The 18,565-nt window shown below is 39.4% G+C and overlaps 1 protein-coding gene across 1 annotated transcript; it reads right to left on the bottom strand.

Annotated features, from left to right (window-relative positions):
* Positions 1 to 325: 325 nt before the first annotated feature.
* slc12a8 (solute carrier family 12 member 8) lies at positions 326 to 18,229 on the bottom strand. The gene is made up of 15 exons (XM_044020045.1): positions 18,050 to 18,229; positions 17,871 to 17,898; positions 15,979 to 16,149; positions 15,715 to 15,861; positions 14,413 to 14,604; positions 14,062 to 14,293; positions 8,193 to 8,306; positions 7,990 to 8,077; positions 7,457 to 7,544; positions 6,349 to 6,495; positions 3,394 to 4,057; positions 3,215 to 3,312; positions 3,012 to 3,129; positions 1,971 to 2,031; positions 326 to 1,384 (listed from the first exon to the last, which is right to left on the bottom strand). Exons 3-15 carry the CDS (start codon positions 16,114 to 16,116, stop codon positions 1,216 to 1,218), a joined length of 2,256 nt encoding a protein of 751 aa, XP_043875980.1. The 5' UTR covers positions 16,117 to 16,149; positions 17,871 to 17,898; positions 18,050 to 18,229; the 3' UTR covers positions 326 to 1,215.
* Positions 18,230 to 18,565: the final 336 nt, after the last annotated feature.

Here is an 18,565-nt window from a genome sequence, read left to right as displayed (position 1 = left end):
CGTAGTTCCGCTTTAATACCTGCATGAGTGTATGGTTACTAAAATTATTAAATATAGTAAATATAAGATAAATACAACTTTTTTTCAAATTGGTAATCATGAGGTGCCCTTTTTTCACCTGAGCCCCAGCCCCTGAAAATGTCCATGCACGACACTGCCTCACAACAATGGGTTTTAAACCAAAAATGAGTCCTCACATCCTAATAAACACACACACACGCACACACAATTCACATTCTACCTCTAACCTTAACCTTTCAAAAACCTCAGCATGTGAATAATGTATATTGTGTGTGTAATTCAGAGAAACTGACAAACTTTTGCGTGATAAATGTGAAACATGACATGTTTAGTATGTTCAGTCCTGTCCCACAAGTGTAGGCCACTTGTGCCTGATGCTACTCTGACAACGTTAAAGCTCAGAGGATGTGGTTTTCACAGCTTCGCTGAGTCTTTTTTTAGAGTGAAACAAACCAAACACCTCCAAGAGTGTGATTAAATTACAAGAATGCAGAATGTGCAGATCAATCCACCGAGTACGTCCACATAATATCTATGCCTTCAGTTTGTCTTGAGGAAACTGGAGTTGGTTCGCTGATGAACATTATCTTTAGCTTTAGAAAAAATTGTAATGGGTCGCTTGACAGGCTTCAGTGTGTGCACTACCAACTGTGGTGGTGATGAATGAAAGATATCAGTAGAAATGCAATAGATATATCCCCAAAAGAACTGCTTCCATGTCCTCTAACACAGCGCAAATTGATACTGCGCTAATACTTTTAAGAAATATCAGTCAATAACAGATTGTATAGCTAACAAGAATTACAATATCAAAACTGGCAGTTAACGGCGTGGCGATTCCTAATAATTTCAATTTCAATTAATAATCTGAACAAAAAAAAAGTGAATATGGACCTTTTAATTAAACTATTCTGTCACGTTTTTGCCAACGTGTGAATTGCCAAAATGCTATTCCAGCTACATTCAGTCCTGGGATAGTGAAGACAGTCACTGTAACTCTTGAAAAAGTGAAAAAAAACATTTCCTCCAACCACGACATGGAAACAACTGGACCTGCTGAGTGTCTCTATTAGAATGGACGTGTGGGCAGAATGTGACCCACTGGGCAACATGCAGAACAGTTTAAGGCAGAAATGTGGTTTTCAGGCTGTCGGCTGTGTGACCAAAAACAGAAGCGGACAGTGCTCGACTTGGTCAGTGAAACAGTGGTTGCACCATCTCGTTGCTCTTTATGAACGAAGACTGGTGACAGCGGTGGCGAGAGGCAAAGTCAGTGTTCTCCTCCGTCAGCTGCCTGGTTTTCAGTCCCACCTTGTACAGAGAGGGTGTCACCACTATTTCGTCCCGGGGGGGTCCTTTACCCCTGAAAGAGAAGGACATACTGTAGATTGGAGACGTACAGCAGCTTTTGAGTGATTATGTGAAAGAAATATTACAAGCAACAGATTATGAGAAACTTGAAGAAGTACATACAACTTCAGTATGTACTTTAATCTGCAATCTGGTCAGAATTAATTTAAATCATCAGTCACTCTCTATAATGAAAGCATACTAATGAAAGCAAATACTGGGACCCGTCTCGTTGGTACAAACTTGTATACAAGGGGCTTAACACTCTGCTTCCCTATTACCTACAGTATGTGTATATCTCACCAAATAATTGATGGACACTACTCATTCCAGTATTATGCGACATCATACTGAAGCAATCTACGGAACACCCTCAAACTCCAAAATCTGGTTTCTCAAGGTCATTTGAAATGAGAATCTAAATCATTAGTCTCTCACTGCTTTTAGGTTCCTGTCTCTACTGTAATGTCTCATTGCAATTTAGATAAGTTGTTTTTGTGTCTGTTGACCAGGACACCCTTGGAAAAGAGATTTACAATCACAATGGCATTATCCTGGGAAAATAAAGGTTAAATAAAATAACAGAAAACACACAATACCTGCAAATGCCCTTTACTGTTGATTTGAGCCATGAGAAAAAGCTGAAGCGAGCTGCGATACCTGCAAATAAACAAAGCCGTTATATATGTGTACATATATGTGTACATGTATATATATATGTATATATATACACATATATACATACATATATATATCTATATACATATATACATATATATGTATATATATACACATATGTATATATATATATATATAGATATATATATATATATATATATATATATATATATATATATACATATCCAATCTATGTTTTGTATATTTTGACCTGACCAAATAAACTCAACAAGTAAGATGAGTAAGAACAGAATCGTTGGAAATGAAGAAATAAAGAAATTAGGAACGCAGTATAATATGTACAACAACAATAATAATGATGGTTACATTTACAGTGGAATTATTTATATAAATCTCTGATACTGATACTGAAACAGAGTCAGTGACACCCACAGCATACCATCAACTGCCTGTGGAACACACTTGCAGCTGATGGTACACTGTGGAGTGGAGACATTCTGTGGATGCAGATGGAGGGCATCATCCCCACCCTGCTATTCTAGAACTCCTACGCCACAGCAGCTGCTGCCTTTCTGCCTTCCACGCAAAGAGACCGCAAGTGACACTACTGGCAGCTTGTCTGATTACTTTTCCAGGCCACAACCTCGGAGCATTGGTGCCAAATCTACATGCTTCATATGTAAAACAGCATATATGAGGAGCTGTTTGACTAAACACAGACTAATATGATAATGAAAAGGCGTAGAAAAGGTCTAATAGCTGGCCTACAGCTATTAGACCTGAAATTACATACTTTTATTGTATGACCTGATGCAGAAATAACACACCAGGCAAAAACTCATACAGTATACTTATACAGTGTGTATTATACAAACTGCACTATGATCAAAGAGGTAGGGTTGTCTATAAACATTAAGTAAAAGTAAATTACAATTTCATTACAAATTCAAGTCTGCACAACCAGGAACCAGCACCAGAAAAAGATCAAGTGATGCAGTTACCCATTGGTAGTCCAGGACTTGTTTTCCCAATGTAGAAGAAGAGCAGCACGGCAACCACAATGTTTGCTAAGGCATAAACCCACTGGATCACAAACATGATCAGTATGGAACTCAATGTCTGAAAGAACACAAATAATATACTTTAACATTTGTCCATACTATGTTAAAAGGAAATAATGTAGAGCGTGTCGTGTGTAACCAACCCCAATAAGTGCGATCCAGTGATTAAAGAATTGTGCATAGCATGAATCCTGCATGGGTTTGATGTCAATGTTTTGGTGCTCTGGTTTACCTCCAGCTCCTGAAACACAAAATAAAATATCAAGTCAAAAAAAACAAAATGTTTCTCTCGTGTCATGTTTCCTGGGTCAAAGTTCCTGACCTGTGCTATGGTTGTGTGGATGAGCAGATGAATCGTGCTTCACAGAACTTATTTTAATACACTCTTTGGCTTTTGGCTCCTCTCTGTCCCTGACCTCCACACTTCTTGGCTGCGGCTCAGCTTCCTCATATGGCGGAGCTGAACTTATCTCCTCTCTTTTCTCCTCTGAGAACACAAGGTTATTCAGGTTATTCAAACCAAAGCTGTCCATCAGCTTCTGCTTAGCAGTGACCTTTCTACTTTTGCTTCTGCTGGTTATCTCTTGCGCGGAGGAGGTCTTCACAGTTCCCACATCGACACTTGATACAGGTCGAAAGATCTGATCCATGTCCTTGGTGAACTCTGATAAAGTTCCTTTGCTCAGTGGACTTCCACCACCACTCCCATAGTTCAGTAGAGGGGCTTCAATAAGCGGCCTGGAGCTTCTACTGCTGGACTTGCGCTGGCTTCCTCTGGCCAAAGCGGGGGAATCCTTCTTCTCTTTCCTCTGCAGCTGCGCAGTCATGGCCACACTGAAGTAGGAGTAGTCGATGAAGCTGTAGGTGAGCATGAAATTGATGGTGACGATGGGAGCGAGAACATTGACCTGGCCAATAAAAATGAAGGCCATGGTCACCAGGCTGGTCAGGCAGATCGCAGCCACTGGGGTCCTGTTTGGGCCTTTCTGCGTGCAAGTAAAAGAGACAGAAAGAGTACAACAATGCTTAGTGACTGTTGCATCCCACAATAATATCTATGTGAAAATTCCCTTGATAGCAAAGTTTGAGGCTGCAGAAGAGCGGGACGTCTCAGATTGAGGACACTCATACTCATAAGTATGTTTGTATAAGTGTCTAACTGCTTTAAAATAAACATCATTTGGTTTCTGTTGCTTTAGAATAAGCATTTAAGATGCCACCGTCTTGCAGTGCCATGTTTCTACACAGCCTGACTGGATAAACCAGAGCCACAGCGTGTGTTTTGAATTTTCAACATATGGATTGTGAAGGCCACCAAAGGCCATAAGTTATTTATGTTCTCGGGAACATAAATAACGGGTTGAACAAAGAATTTATGTGAGTTACAATCCGCAGTCTTGCCTTTAAATAGTACTAATTATTAGACACTGAACCTTTCAGAACTGGATTTAGACACCATTTGATCCCTTTCAATGACATGGATTATCAATAATTAGCCGAGTAAATTATTTTATCATGGACAAACATATAATTAGAATATAGTCATCCTTGTATGGTAAGTATAACTCACGTCTTATATACAATTATTAAAAGTACAGTCAAATGTAAGTTAGCTCACTAAATCTCCAATCTTCTCATGACTTCATGTGGCCTTTGGATCTTCAAGTACAATGAAAAACGTTAGTCTCGTTTCAGTATTAATGCTAATTTCAACATTCGGTTAAATTTAACATGCACAGCAAAGAGAAAAATGATCTATAATTAATAGTATATTCAAGAGGGAATAAAATCTTAATTAACTGAATGTAAAAATCACGCAGATGAAACCGGTGTAAGCAGGGGGACAAAAATAATTCAGTAATTCTTTTTGTGTGGAAACATTGTCTTAACGTGTGTTTTTGGAAACTACTTTTATTTAACTTCCCAGGTCCTATCACACAGTGGAGCACTGCAGTGTGCCTGGCGGCCCTCCAGAGCACACAGCCGAGTACAGCCCTGCCCGTCGCCCTTCCTGCGTTTGTTCTGATGCTTTGATTTGGGCCAAGATGTCTAGGGCCTCATTCCAGTCCACTGAGAGGGGTCAGGCAGTACTGCCATCCAGGGAAGTCTGAGAAAAACCGAGGTGGACGAGGTCAGGATGCCAACGTGACTGCGTGTGTGTAGCAGGAGGGAGTCGTAGCCCAGTCTGTCTGCTCACGTCTACGATATTTATGAATCGCAACTACTGCAGTTTATCAGAGAAAATATTACCATTATTGCATGGTGCATGACTTGTGCTAATAAGACTTAATTATATATGCAAAATATAATATTGCAGTTCCTAGAGAGTTTTTAGAATTCATATACACTGTATAAATAAATGTGGTAAATAAATGTATTAGACCACCACCCAATGTAAGGTTTTTGCCACAGCTGCCCTAAATTAACAGCATTGGTAATTATCAAAATATTTGTTGATGTTTCTGTAATGGGGAATACACCAGTATGTAGAAGCTCTTTAACCAAAAGTGTATTTTAATTATTGTTATCCATTCATTTTCAAAATGATTGAAAAATAGCACATTATTATTTCTTGATAAAAATTACAGTTATTTACTTGCATTCCTGAACAGAAACATTTTTTTTTAAATGTTATGCTTGATTCATTTCCGACTTCTCAGAGAAGCCCTGTGATCCACCAGCTCAAATTATTTGGGTATAAAAAGGTGAATTCAGTTTGTTATTTGCCAAATAAATTATAAATAAAGTTTTTGAAAGATGTCCAAAACATTTATGTTTTCTCGTTTTTATGACAGGTGGTCTAATACATTTGGTGTATATTGTCTAAAGCAATAATATTTTGACTTTACTTACATACTTTTTTTTCAAATTGTTAGGTGCTAAGCCGGTCTGCAGAACTGTGCAAGGATTCAAATGTGCATGCATTTGGAGCAAATGGCAATAAAAGCCTCATGAACTTCTAAGAGGAGCGGAAAACCTCAATGAACTGAGCCAAGGTGGTGAAACCTCACTAACCATACACAGTGACAATTAAAAGGCATTTGTAATTTAACCAACACTCAGTTACTCGTAATTCTGGTAACATTACATTTAAAAAGTCCTCAAACTCATTTCAAAAAGAGGAAATGGCTGTGCATGAAAGTGAGTGTAAACATACACACGCCTACTAAATAATCTACATTTGCAACACGACAACTTTATATGTCAATGACAGCTCCAGTGACCCCAGACATCCCTCCTCTCATGGTTCCATCACTCTATTCATCCATCAACCCACCCCTGTTCCCAGCCAGGCCAGAGCAGGGATGACCCTCTCTTGAGCAATGCACTGGAGGATCCTGGGTGCTCCATACAAGCTGCCCATGCAGGAAGCCAAGGAGGAGATGTAGAGGCCCAGCAGAAAGAGGAAACCCACCAAGGAGACCTGCAGGAAGAAGGAAAACAAACAGAGGGTGGAAGAGGATGGGGTGGGGTCGAGAGCTCACAACAGCTACACCCAGTTCGGTTCCGCTGCAGCCAACTCCTAATGAAAACAATGAGAACTGACCACGACTGGAGTCAGAGACTTCAAATGATTCAGTGACCGTTAATGGATTAGTAAACATATCACAGTAATACTACCACATTGTGACTAATAGTAATTTGAAACTTCAAAGTTCCTTTGGTTGTCTGTAAAAGAACAACCAACTGTTATTATTTGAATTCATACATTAACGATTGTTACATTTGCTTCAGGACCTGATGCAGAAAACACAAACTGTCGACCGGCAGCTTGTGCAATCTGGTCCCTAAGCTTAGCTTTACTCTATGTACATTTTTGACCTTGGTCTAAAATTAGACTTTAGTCTTCCTCACACCAGCTGTCCATGAGCTGTCTGACACATTTTTTTTTATGAGAATACATACTGTAGGTCACATTAATATTATACATGTGCTTTGTATAACTGTCTGAGTTTCCAATCAACCAATTGTTGTATGTCACAGCTTCAAAGTCGTATTAAAAATGTAATAAAACAAGTCTAGTCTTTTTTTTTTACATGTTTATACATTTGTGAAAGTGCTCTATAAGCAATGCAACAAACTAATCAATGATGTATTCAGAAGAATCTGACTATCTACTGAAGAAGCTGAGCATCTTTTATCTTTGACATTTGATTATTGCTTCAATTTGTTTACAGTATGCACTTTGTAACGGTATTTTATTTTACTTGTTTATTTAAAATGAAAATATAAAGTATTGTAAAGCTTTTCCGTCTCAACCATTATATAGTAAAGAGAACGTGGCCGGACCACGCCACATTGTTGTGGGGAATCCCCCTCAACTCAGCCCTTCTGTACGAGAGCCTCGCTCACGGAACAGGATGGAAACAGAAAGAGGAGTTTACCTTTTCTGCTATCAAGAAGTCATAGCGCAGAGCCTCTCTGGTGCAGATGGCCCCCAGAAGGAAGGCAAAGACCAGATACAGGAACCACCTGTGGGTCACCAACAGTACCACACAGAAATATGAACAACTACTCCTTTGTGTCTATTAATAGGGAAAGTGTGTCATCACAAACTTAAGTGTCTGATAGAGCCATGGTGGGTGGGAGGGTGTGTCTATTCTCTCCACTGACAACAGCAAAGGTTGTCCTTGTGATAAGATACCACATAAAAAAGTACAAATGTAATCATGTGGAAAGTACAATCTATTTAACTATTTTTGGGGGAATCATTCCTGGAGGGGGAAACTCCAGGGAGTTTTATGTGAAAACTGTTCTACTGTGTGGCAGAACCGTAAACACTGTAAAGCATCCATCACTTAGGAAAGTGGTTACTTTCAGTGTAACTGCGTCAGTCTATCTACCTTTATTGTCATGTGGTGTTTTTCATTGTATTGTATGATACAGTTGTGTATGTGTGTTCGGGGTGTTTTCATACGAGGTGAAGACAGCTGCCAGTGTTCCCACAGGGATGTTGTGTTCAGGCCGCTGAAGATCTGAACTCATATTGAAGCCTGCCATTACACCTGCACACACACAAGTACACAACACGCTGCTTACTGTATACAGTACACAATTGAGTGAGGAAGCATGAGAAATGATGAGATTTTATTTTGTAGTTGATGGTGAGAGTCCACCTACCTGTAGCAGCGGGGAAAAAGCACCCAAATACTGTGAAGAAGTTCTCTCCAGGAGTGTAATCTGGGTCTGTGTTGCTGCTGAGCAGCTCAGCTGAATAACCATTGAACCCATGCACTGAAAGAGGAGGATGGAACATACAGAGTCAATCATCACTGACCCTTAATGACGAGTGTATCTGTCTACTACTGTCAAGAATATAAACAAATCACATTAATTTACAAGGAAACATCCATTTTGCAAATAGTTTTTTTCGCTTGTTTTCCTTTCTGCTACTCCCAATTTATGGGGTTGCCAACATTGACTTCTTTTTTTAACCTAACAAATCCATGGCAACTAATTTGACAAATTTATACTGCATGCCCTTCCTGATGCAGCCCTCTCTATTTACTCCGGCTTGGGAATTATACCAAATGTACAAGTGTCCTGCCCAGGGAGTCTTTGATATGTTGACTTAGACCCTTTCATCCTTTAAATTATGGTAAACAACATGAATTATGATAGGAATAAAAGACAGTATACACAAGAAGTCTATGTCAGCATTATGTCATTATGACGTTATTCAAAAATATGACAGGCTGGTTGCCCCATTTGCTCCAGCAGCTGTTTATTGCTGTGGTGTTTTCATTTTCTACATGCTTCGTCACTGCCTTTAGTCTCAGATGTTTGATAGTCTTGCACTGCACTTCCTGGAGAAGTTGAGACCAATTGGAAATGTAAACACATCATGCCTGCACCCGGGGGTTTTCCCAAAAAAGACCTATAACATCAGATACTGTCGGTTTAAAAATAATTCACCACATGTGCAAAGTTAGTGACTTACATAATCAGTGCATCACTAAAGGACGATGGATTACGAGACATTTTGATACTTTCTTACTATTTTAAAAGAACAAATGTGGATGTATAATCTGTAAGCAATGACAAACAGGTTGTAATGCTTCTGTAATGCACAGTAGTGGTTACTAATTTATTACAGTAACATCTTCAGTAGGAGCTCCTGCCAAGAAAATCAGATCGTTGTGTTGAAATAAACACAAAAATAAACAACAACTATACGAACATGCAGTCTAAAAATGAGAGCAGTTTGTTGAGTCTGGGTCAGTTTGTTAAATGTGTGAGGGAGATTGTTCTGCATTGATGGGGCCATTTAAACCATGAAGTTTGAAGGATCCGCCTATGTTACAACACACCGGACATTTCCCCCCTCGGTTATCTTGCGATGGGAAAGAATGTGTTCTGTCAGATTAATGACATGTTTATCCAAAAGGAAGTCACCGCCCTTTTCAGAAGCTCAACAGCTTCCAAGTTTGAGAGAGAGAACGAGTGTGAGAGGGAGACAGAAAGTGAGAGAAACAGAGAGTGAAGGTGCACATTTTTTTCTTTTGTTTTAGACAACAGCCAAAACCAAAAAGGGCTGGATGTACTAGTTATTCCAAGCGCACATTTTTTCCTGGACAGGAATTTGAGGAGGCAACAAAAACGGACATCAAACGGGACTATGAGCCCAAATGTGTTCTCTCTGGGACCCGGTGAGACTTCCCTCTGTGCAAACAATTAGACTTTAGCAAATCCATGGCAGTCAATGTTCATGTCTGCACCACAGGCTCTCCACCCATATGACAACATCACAGTCCGACATCCAACAGTGTCTAACTCTCCGACTATTCAGTTAAGGGCGTTCACACATTAATGAGGAAAATGTTCTCTAAAAACACAAATTCAGTGTTTAGATATTATGTCCGTCTTTTGAGCATTTGATCTGGGAAAGAAATCATTAATTTAATTAAGAAGACAATTTCCAATGGCTATACCCTGGCTGCCGGTTGGTGGGAACACCACAAAATAAATGTAACTTCAAGTCAAGTCTATTATAATTTGTAAAATTAAACCAAAGATGGATGACACTGATGAGCCTGAGCTACTGCTAACAGTGTGCCAACATGCTAAACTAAGATGTCAAACAGATAAATCTTAGAACTGCTAGCATGTTAGCATTGCCATCGACCGACAGCACAACTCAGATTAAGACCACTGGGTAAAAAGTATTTTCTGATGGCCATATCCAAAATAAAGTCATACTAGCAACAGTTAGAAAAAAATATGTGGAGTATGATTTGAGTTAAATCAGATAACTACATCCTATTTACGTTTTCACAGCAGTCAGCATAGTGAGGCATAATCAAATTATTGGTTTTAAATGGGAATGTGGACTACATTTTCTATTAGCGGCTCATAAAAAGATTCAAAATTGAAATTATTTCATATTCAGAACAAGTTTTAGCCAGATTATTGGTGTCCATGTTATGTAAATTCTTGTGGGAAGCAGGGGTAGAAGCTAATAACTCCATTTCAGACATGGTAGTGAGTTAATATTGACAGCATTTTCAAATGTTGTTTTTAATCAATATTGTTTCTTTATTGTTGTGCTTTCTTACGTGTCTGAAATACAGTGAACGTGAAGTGAATTAGCGCTAAGCCGAATGCGCCTGCTTAGTGTTGCCAATTTCCTGATAAGAAAACAAGGAACAGGAATAAATAAAATCCAATTCTCCACTCAGTTACACTGTTTACATATAGCATTTTACGCACATTGCACCCAACATTCAATACGTAACACGTATTTTATCTCCCAAATACGGAAAGAAATATTTTACGGACCGGTTGGCTATGTCCTCACAGATTTGCTAACCTATCTCCAAACTGTCTTAGAGAGTAAAACATACAAATCATAGACTGTTCAGCTACTTAATTACACAATGGAGTTTTTCAGCTAGAATTCAGTGTTTAATATTTATATCATCATATAGTGATGTGAGGGGTTGTTAATCTACACTGTTCTTTGTAAGATTAAAAGGTCTTTTAAAAGCTCCAAAAATGTAATATACACCCCATAAGTATGTTTGTACATCTGCTTTAGAATAAAAATCACCTTTTCAAGCCTTTTAATGTACTTTAGGGCAGGGCCTTGCTTTATGGAAGTCACCATAACCTTGCAGTGCAATGTTTCTACAGCAGCCCGAAGAGACAAACCAGTCAATGCCGTTGTTTTGAAATGATACTTCAAAACTACACACTGAAAAAAATTAACCACTGTTCCCTGACGTACCTGGGAAAGTGAGGATTGAGCGGAGCAGTCCTCCCTTTGTTACATTCTGCAGTCTCACCATGAGATGTCACCAATTCTTACAAACAGCAGGACCTTTAAGACAAGACTAAGGCGAGAGGACCCACATGAAAGTACACTGAGCAGCAAGTGTATGGTCAGAGCAGGGCTCCTCTCTCAGCTGAGCATTCCTCTGAAACAGATTGGAATGTGTTGTCAGATTACGTGAGCATCTGAGGCCTCTCACTGTCTGACTGACCTCTTATTCTCCCACACTAACCAGTATAAACAGCTGTGAACTGGGACAGGGCACACTGTGAGGTTGCAGAGATGGGGCATGTCCCACTAGGACGATGGAGAAACTACATATTACAGTAGGATCACAGAGTAAAATGAAGTGGTCTCCGGAGTAGCAGCAGAACTCAGATCACTCAGTTCCGGCCTTCTCTCTTTGTCATTTTCCAAAAATGTGGGTGAGTCTGGTTAACACCCTAAACCCCAGACCTAAGCAGCACATTACAGCTTCCTGTTCTGTGGGGACTAGACTCCAACTATGGGGATAATGTCAGATTGTATTTCATCCAAGCACGACAATCAGTGCAGCTTGCAGTTAAATCGGGTGTTAGCAGCAACAACACATTGGCAGTGTTACTGACCAGACTAAATAATTGATAATTCTTAAACTGGGATATGAAACATCCACCCCATTCCAACTGGAGATGATGAAGCACAATCATCCACTGCTCAATGTTTTTCCTGTTCTAACTCCACTTGTCATTACAAGTCAGATACTCATGAAAGGAAGCCAGGTTAGTCTACGTGAGAGTTCATATACTGTACATCCATTAGGATATACAGTACCTATATGCAAAACCACACAGTTTCATTTCATGTTAAAAATGTCTGAAACAGTGACGACAAGGTGACATTTTATTTTCTGTTCAACCTAAAAATCCTAAACACTCCAAATCAACATGTGGATTAGCTGAGCTCAGAAATGTACCCTTTGTTTAATCACATATTGACAAGCTAAAGCCTAGTTTTGCATTAAAATGACAGTATTTGCCACCTGATGATGCTGTTTTCAAGTTTCAATTGAGTTTTACCACGTGGCATGGCTTGGCTGTGGCAATGATGTACAACGCTATCTGAAACCTAACTTGATAAATATCCTTGCCAAGCGTTCACAGGTCACATGGCATCAAACTGTGACCACATAACTTGGGCAGCGGCTCTTTATCCTTCAGGCTGTGCCCAAGTGAACAGCGAGAGTGCAGGTTAATTTGAGCTGCTTCAGCTAGCTAGGGGACCTGCTGGTCCAATGCCAGCAATGAGGTCACCACAAAACACACAGCGGTTCTTAATTGGAAAAATCTGGATAAGCTATTACGTCTGGTTCTCCCACAGTCCTTCAGCAACTGCAAACTTGCCATAAGGAAGGGTGGAGGTGGCACGGAGGTTAAGTTTAGCAGTAAAAGTAAATCTTGCGGGGAAAAAGAAAATTAACCAGGATGCGTACGCACAACCTGTTAACGTGATATTTTTTTAGTACAGAGTACAGAGACAACCTGACAAACACTGGCTTGACTTGTGGAACACTTTTGTCTTCACACTGGACAGGACGTTGATAATCAGTGAGAACAGGAAATGTGGGGAAGGACTTCCTAAAGGCAAGCAAAAGAACACAAGCTACTTGAAAAGGCAACATTCCCTCAGCATAAAAGAAAATAACAAGAAAAAAAAAGAAAAAAAGAATCTCAATAAACACACCCTGTTTTCATTTTGGCTTAAGAAGCAACATCAGAAAAACAACCACAACTAAACCGATGTTTCCAGTTATTGAAGGGAAAGTTCTCAAAGGTTCACAGACTCACAAACACAGTCAAATATAAAGAGAGAAAACAACTGTTAAACAGACACGGGTTTCATAAAGAAGTGAACTGTAGAGATAATGAGACTGTAGAGTCTCAACAGGATACTTGACTGACACAGACTAAAATAAATGGTACTACAACTACACCTAGTGGCCACAGCAGGTCATAGCCATTCACTATTCCAGATAACTGTCTCTTTCAGTCTGTTCAGTCACAGCAACAATCCTTGGCAGGAAAAGCACAGGTGGTGCTGATAACGGTACAGTACAAATAAGCGAGGACCGTGTGAACTGGCATGCGCCCTGGAACCGAGGAAACTATATGGAACTCGGCCATCATTCATTTAATTATTTACATCTGTGCTTTTCCTACTGCAACCTATCAAAAATGTCCTTATTAGTATCAGCCATGTCTGACAAGTAAAAACCTATGTTACGACAACAGTCTGTGACAAAGTGTCCTGTGTTTCTATGTTTTCATCGTAAAGGGACAATATTTATAGTCTTGTATGAACGTGCAGTGACAGTAAAGGCAACCCTGACTCTGACCGCATGGTAGTAGACTGATCAGTCTGGAGTGGAGGTTTGTCAAATAACTAAGTTGCTTAGTGTCTGTTAATTGCATAACAAGCTGCTTCTGAATAATTAAAGGAATGTTTTAGTTAAATAATATGAATACAAAGCTTTCAGAATTGGGAATTTGGCAAATTGGACACCCTGTATTGACTGTGAATGTAAGAGTGGATGGTTGTTTGTCTGTGTGGCACTGTGATGGACCGGCGACCTGTCCACGGTGTACCCCGCCTTCCACCCTCTGTCACCTGGTATTGGCACAAGCGCCCCCTAAGCAGTAGACAATGGATGTATGAATGGAATATGAACATAAAGCTTACTTGGGTCAAGGTGTGTGAAGGTGCCAATGACAAAGTCCAGCGTAGAGACGGCCAGGACAGCCAGCAGTATCAGCTGGAGTCGGACAATCCACTTCACACCGGCCAGGTTGATTCCGAGCAGAGCCAGCAGCACCGCCGCCGACATACCACGCACCGCCCACTGAGACTGTAGACCCAGCAGCTCCGCCACCGACTCTGAGAAACCTGTAATGTACATGGCTCCAGCCACGCACTGCGGGGGAGGGTGGCAGAGGAATCATGGGTCAGGACATGTGAATATACTAATAAAGAAACTTCACCCAAACAAAAAAAAAGAATTCAATATAAATACCATCGTTCAAAAACACTCACCTGTCCAAACACATAAAGGAGGCCCACTGTACCCCCAACCCTGCCACCCAGGACAGTGGAAATCATGGAGTAGATTCCCCCACTCCCGACTCCACAGTGCTCACACATGCCGATCCCCGACATCACCGTAACCAAAGCAACCACCACAACCGACGAGACCAGGAGCATCCCAAGCGGGACACCAGTGTTTCCCTAGAAAGGTTAAAAAAAGTGACAAAAAAACAAGCACTTAGATAAATAGAAACATTAATAAAAAAACTGTTATATATTATGATATAATTTGCTATTCTAACATTTCACCAGTCTTTAAATCTTTTTAACATCTGCTCATCTGTTTCTGCTTCGTATGTTATTCACCAACTGCTGTTACTAAGTAAAAATAATATAATTATTTATAGCTGTGCATTTGTGTATTAGAATCACCGGTTAACTCTCTTTTTTTGTGAGGCAGAAAACGACAAAGATTCATTTAATCTTTATTTGACGTTTCCTACTTCACTTTCTCATCATCTCAAATATTATGGGAATTCCCAGTAACCTTGATCTTGAGGATCTTGGTCGTGACGTACTGTAGATAGATAGATATATACTTTATTCATCTCACAGAGAAAGTCACAGTAGTCAAGGCCATCATAACCAACAAAGCGTGTTTTCTTTGCTACAATGTTTTCCTCTACACAACAAGGAAGCAACTCATGACAAGTATCTCACACGGGATAAGAAACCCTGCCTCCCACATGACACACTACATGAAGCTAAACCCAGGCAGATGCAGCAATTAAAAACCACTGAGTCTTTGTAATTGTGACGACACTGCAGTGTTTGGCATCAAGTGACAGGGTGACACATGCTTAATCATGGCTGCGGCTAAAAATACAAATGTAAAGCATCAACAAAACCCCAAACTAAGACATGCAAAGCAGACAGTACACAAAACTGGACATTAATAAGGTTAAAAGTGAATGTTTGAAAAATATGAAGTCTTTGCTGTTTTCCTGTTTTAACGGCCAAATCCTTCAATAAATACATACACATGTTGAGACTTTTACATATTACTGTAGATTGTTGAAATTAAAAAATGTGGGTCCCCATATAAAAAGTTTGGACCATGCGGAGTATTGAAATGTGAATACAACACAGTACATATTTGACCACATTTTAGAGAAAGCTGAGCTTCCCTTGCCGTCTTACAGCAAGACAGTAACACTGATCAATATAGTCGATATGCAAGTCTGCAGTTTCTTTTAACTGGGTATGGGTGTAGAATTGACAAGGCACAGTGAAAACACAGTGTGAACGCACCACGAGGTAGCCAGTACGCAGGAATAAAACCACACCGAAAATGTTGATCATGCAGGTGGTAAAAACTCCATCCCAGGTGCCGAACAGCACCGGCTCCCACACAAACAGCTTGATCTTCCACCACGGCTGGCTCGACTGCTGGAAAACCTTAACACAGAGACATTAGAGCACAACATCAGGAATAAGTCATTATCAAATTCATCATATGATAGTCTAACCTCAGTGAATATGGGACATTATTTTGTATAGGGGCAAATATCTTACCTGTGCATCCTCATGAAATAGATCATGGACACGTGTGCCTGTGTTGTTGTCGTCACTCACTTCCTCCTTCAACAGACCTCCCTCATCTCCCACCTGGTCACCTGAATACACAGTCACACCAGATGGCAGAGTGTCCATCGTAACCTACAGTTGTTTCCCCTTCAGGTGGTCCTGCAGGCACACATGAAAACAGGAGAAAAACATGAATATAAGTGTGAGGAGCATGAAAAAGATCTATCTATTCCACATTCTTCTTGCAGCAGCCCTGAGTTGACTTAATCAATTCTATGACACAACACTAACACTAAGTCCCTACTGTTGTTATCGAGCCGCTGTCGTCGGAAATCTGTCGTAGCGACGGAGAACTAAAACCTGGGACTGTTAGACTAACTGAATGTGAAGTGGAAAATGTTAACAGTATTTTCCACATGCTGCATTTTAATTGATCTATATTTACTTTTCATTTATTTGAGAAGCTTCACGTACACCCTTAAGTTTTGTAGGTGGAGCAATATTGAGAATTATTTTGTAACAATTCTTACCCACTTTTATTCATCTATTTATTCTTAACACGTCCTTTGTTCAGTAAATGATGGGCAATTAGCCACTGTTATGTTTACAGTTTCTGTTTAGTCATTTAATCGTGTTAATAAATAATTTTATTTATTTTATTTTAAATAAAGCAAAAATGTGCCGTACCGTGACATCAAAACCGAGGTACGTACCTAACCGTGACTTCGGTGTACCGTTAAACACGTAGTAGTCACCGATGTCTGTGCTTTGGTTTTCATCTAAAACAAATTTGCACGTTACAAAGTTTCCCATCTTTTCTGTTGTTAATGGTTATCTATATTCTTGCATATGACAACTCTTAAACTTAAAAACCCTGTCAATAGAATTGATCCAATAAAGGAACAGAGAGCAACGATTGAGGGAAGAGGTGAAGATGTGGATTTAGTAAAACTGAGGTGGATTTGTGGAGTGAGAGAAGAAACATTTTATTTTGTTTTATCTGTATGCTATTTTCTTAAATTGCCCTTTTGCAAAAGACACTATATTGATTTTGTAAATAAATATGAAGGGTGTCAAGACTCTGTTGGCCCAAAAAAATAACACCTTAAGATGTAGCATTATTTTTGAATATATACATTTCATTACATTACTTTATAATGCTGTATATGTATGGCTTTCTTCACTTTTATTTCATATAAATATAGGAAGAGCTTTTTATTTTACTTGAGGTGTGTGCGTACTCGTGTGTGCGTCATGAGACCGACATTAATGGCCCCTCCTCTCCCGGTGTGAACACCCGGATACAGCAGGGTGTGACTCAGTTTAAGGTCACACAGGTATTTTACTCACAGTTAAAATAATAAATCAGTCCAATGATATAATACAATGCTTTGTAAATCATCTGTCAAATATCAGCACTAAACTGATTTTACAAAATCATCTAATAGCCATAAACTAACAAATGTTGCTTTTTAGTTTCTTTAATTTTCTTCAGTTACGACCAGTCTGCTTGTCAATTTAAATCGTATACGCTGTCGGCGCCAAACCTTATTGACAAATGTGCACATTTTATGTTTCCTAAAGGCAAAATAAATACACGAGTTAGTTTACTCTTCAAAACAACCCCGAGCTACTCTAGAACTCGACTATAACCAAAACGGCAACATAATTAAATTGAATTTAAGCTGCATTGTTTAGCAAACACGTACATGTTTCCAATCTCATTAAAATGGCTTGTCGCATGCGGCCAGAACAAGCTATTTTGAATTCAGAACATGACGTCACCCAAACTTTACCAGACACTATACTTTAATTTAAAAGGAACAGTTGTTTTTAAATAGTGTGACGTCGCTGCACCAGAGTCTAAACATGAGTCTTACCTTCACACAGAGAGGACCAGCTCATTCCCTGTTGACAGAAGAGAAAAGATGGTGGAAGGCTCAGTTCATTTTTCCATGTTGCTTTGGTATTGAATGCAGTCTCTCAGCTCCTCCTGAAGTTTACAACGTGTGTGGTGGAAACGTCAGCAGCAGTAGATTGAACTGAGTGCGTGTGTTACCTGTGCAGGGTGTGTTGCTGCTTTGCACAGGAATCCTGTGTTGGTTTTGGCAAAGTCTTCAGCAGCAGATAGAGTTTACTCTTGATTAAAAATATCCACGTATCTCTTTATGTCCTTATCTTTTTTGTAGAATTATTTACAAGAACAGGACTGGACTTCATAAGTAAGAGAAAAAAAAAATAGACATTTTCCACAAATTAGTACATTAAGTGGTACAAGAAGTGATAATGTATTTGTTTTTTATGAATTAAAACAAGTTTTCTGACTTTCCAGCTTCTTAAATGTGAATATTGTCTGGTTTATTTATTTGCTCCATACAACAAATACATCAATAAAACTGAATCATTTTGGTTTGTGGACAAAATAATTCATTTGAGAACATCGTACTTTCCAGGTTTGGGAAACACTGATCAACATTTTCTGGACCAAATGATTACTCAATTAATCCAGAAATGAATCGTTAAGATTAATCAATTATGAAAATGAATGAACCAAACATTACATATTTCTTTCATT

Source organism: Solea senegalensis, linkage group LG2 (assembly GCF_019176455.1).
Source record: "Solea senegalensis isolate Sse05_10M linkage group LG2, IFAPA_SoseM_1, whole genome shotgun sequence".
Classification (NCBI taxonomy): domain Eukaryota; kingdom Metazoa; phylum Chordata; class Actinopteri; order Pleuronectiformes; family Soleidae; genus Solea; species Solea senegalensis.
Note: the sequence above shows the minus strand (reverse complement) of the source record. Positions and strands in the feature narration are given on the sequence as shown.

Bases quoted from the DNA above. Each gene is read 5' to 3' on its own strand.
- slc12a8 (XM_044020045.1), bottom strand. From the start codon at position 16,116: ATGGACACTCTGCCATCTGGTGTGACTGTGTATTCAGGTGACCAGGTG. The intron at 6,496-7,456 runs GTAAACTCCTCT...TTCTTCCTGCAG, and splicing joins ACTTCTTGATAGCAGAAAAG to GTCTCCTTGGTGGGTTTCCT. The intron at 3,313-3,393 runs GTCAGGAACTTT...TTTGTGTTTCAG, and splicing joins TCCACACAACCATAGCACAG to GAGCTGGAGGTAAACCAGAG.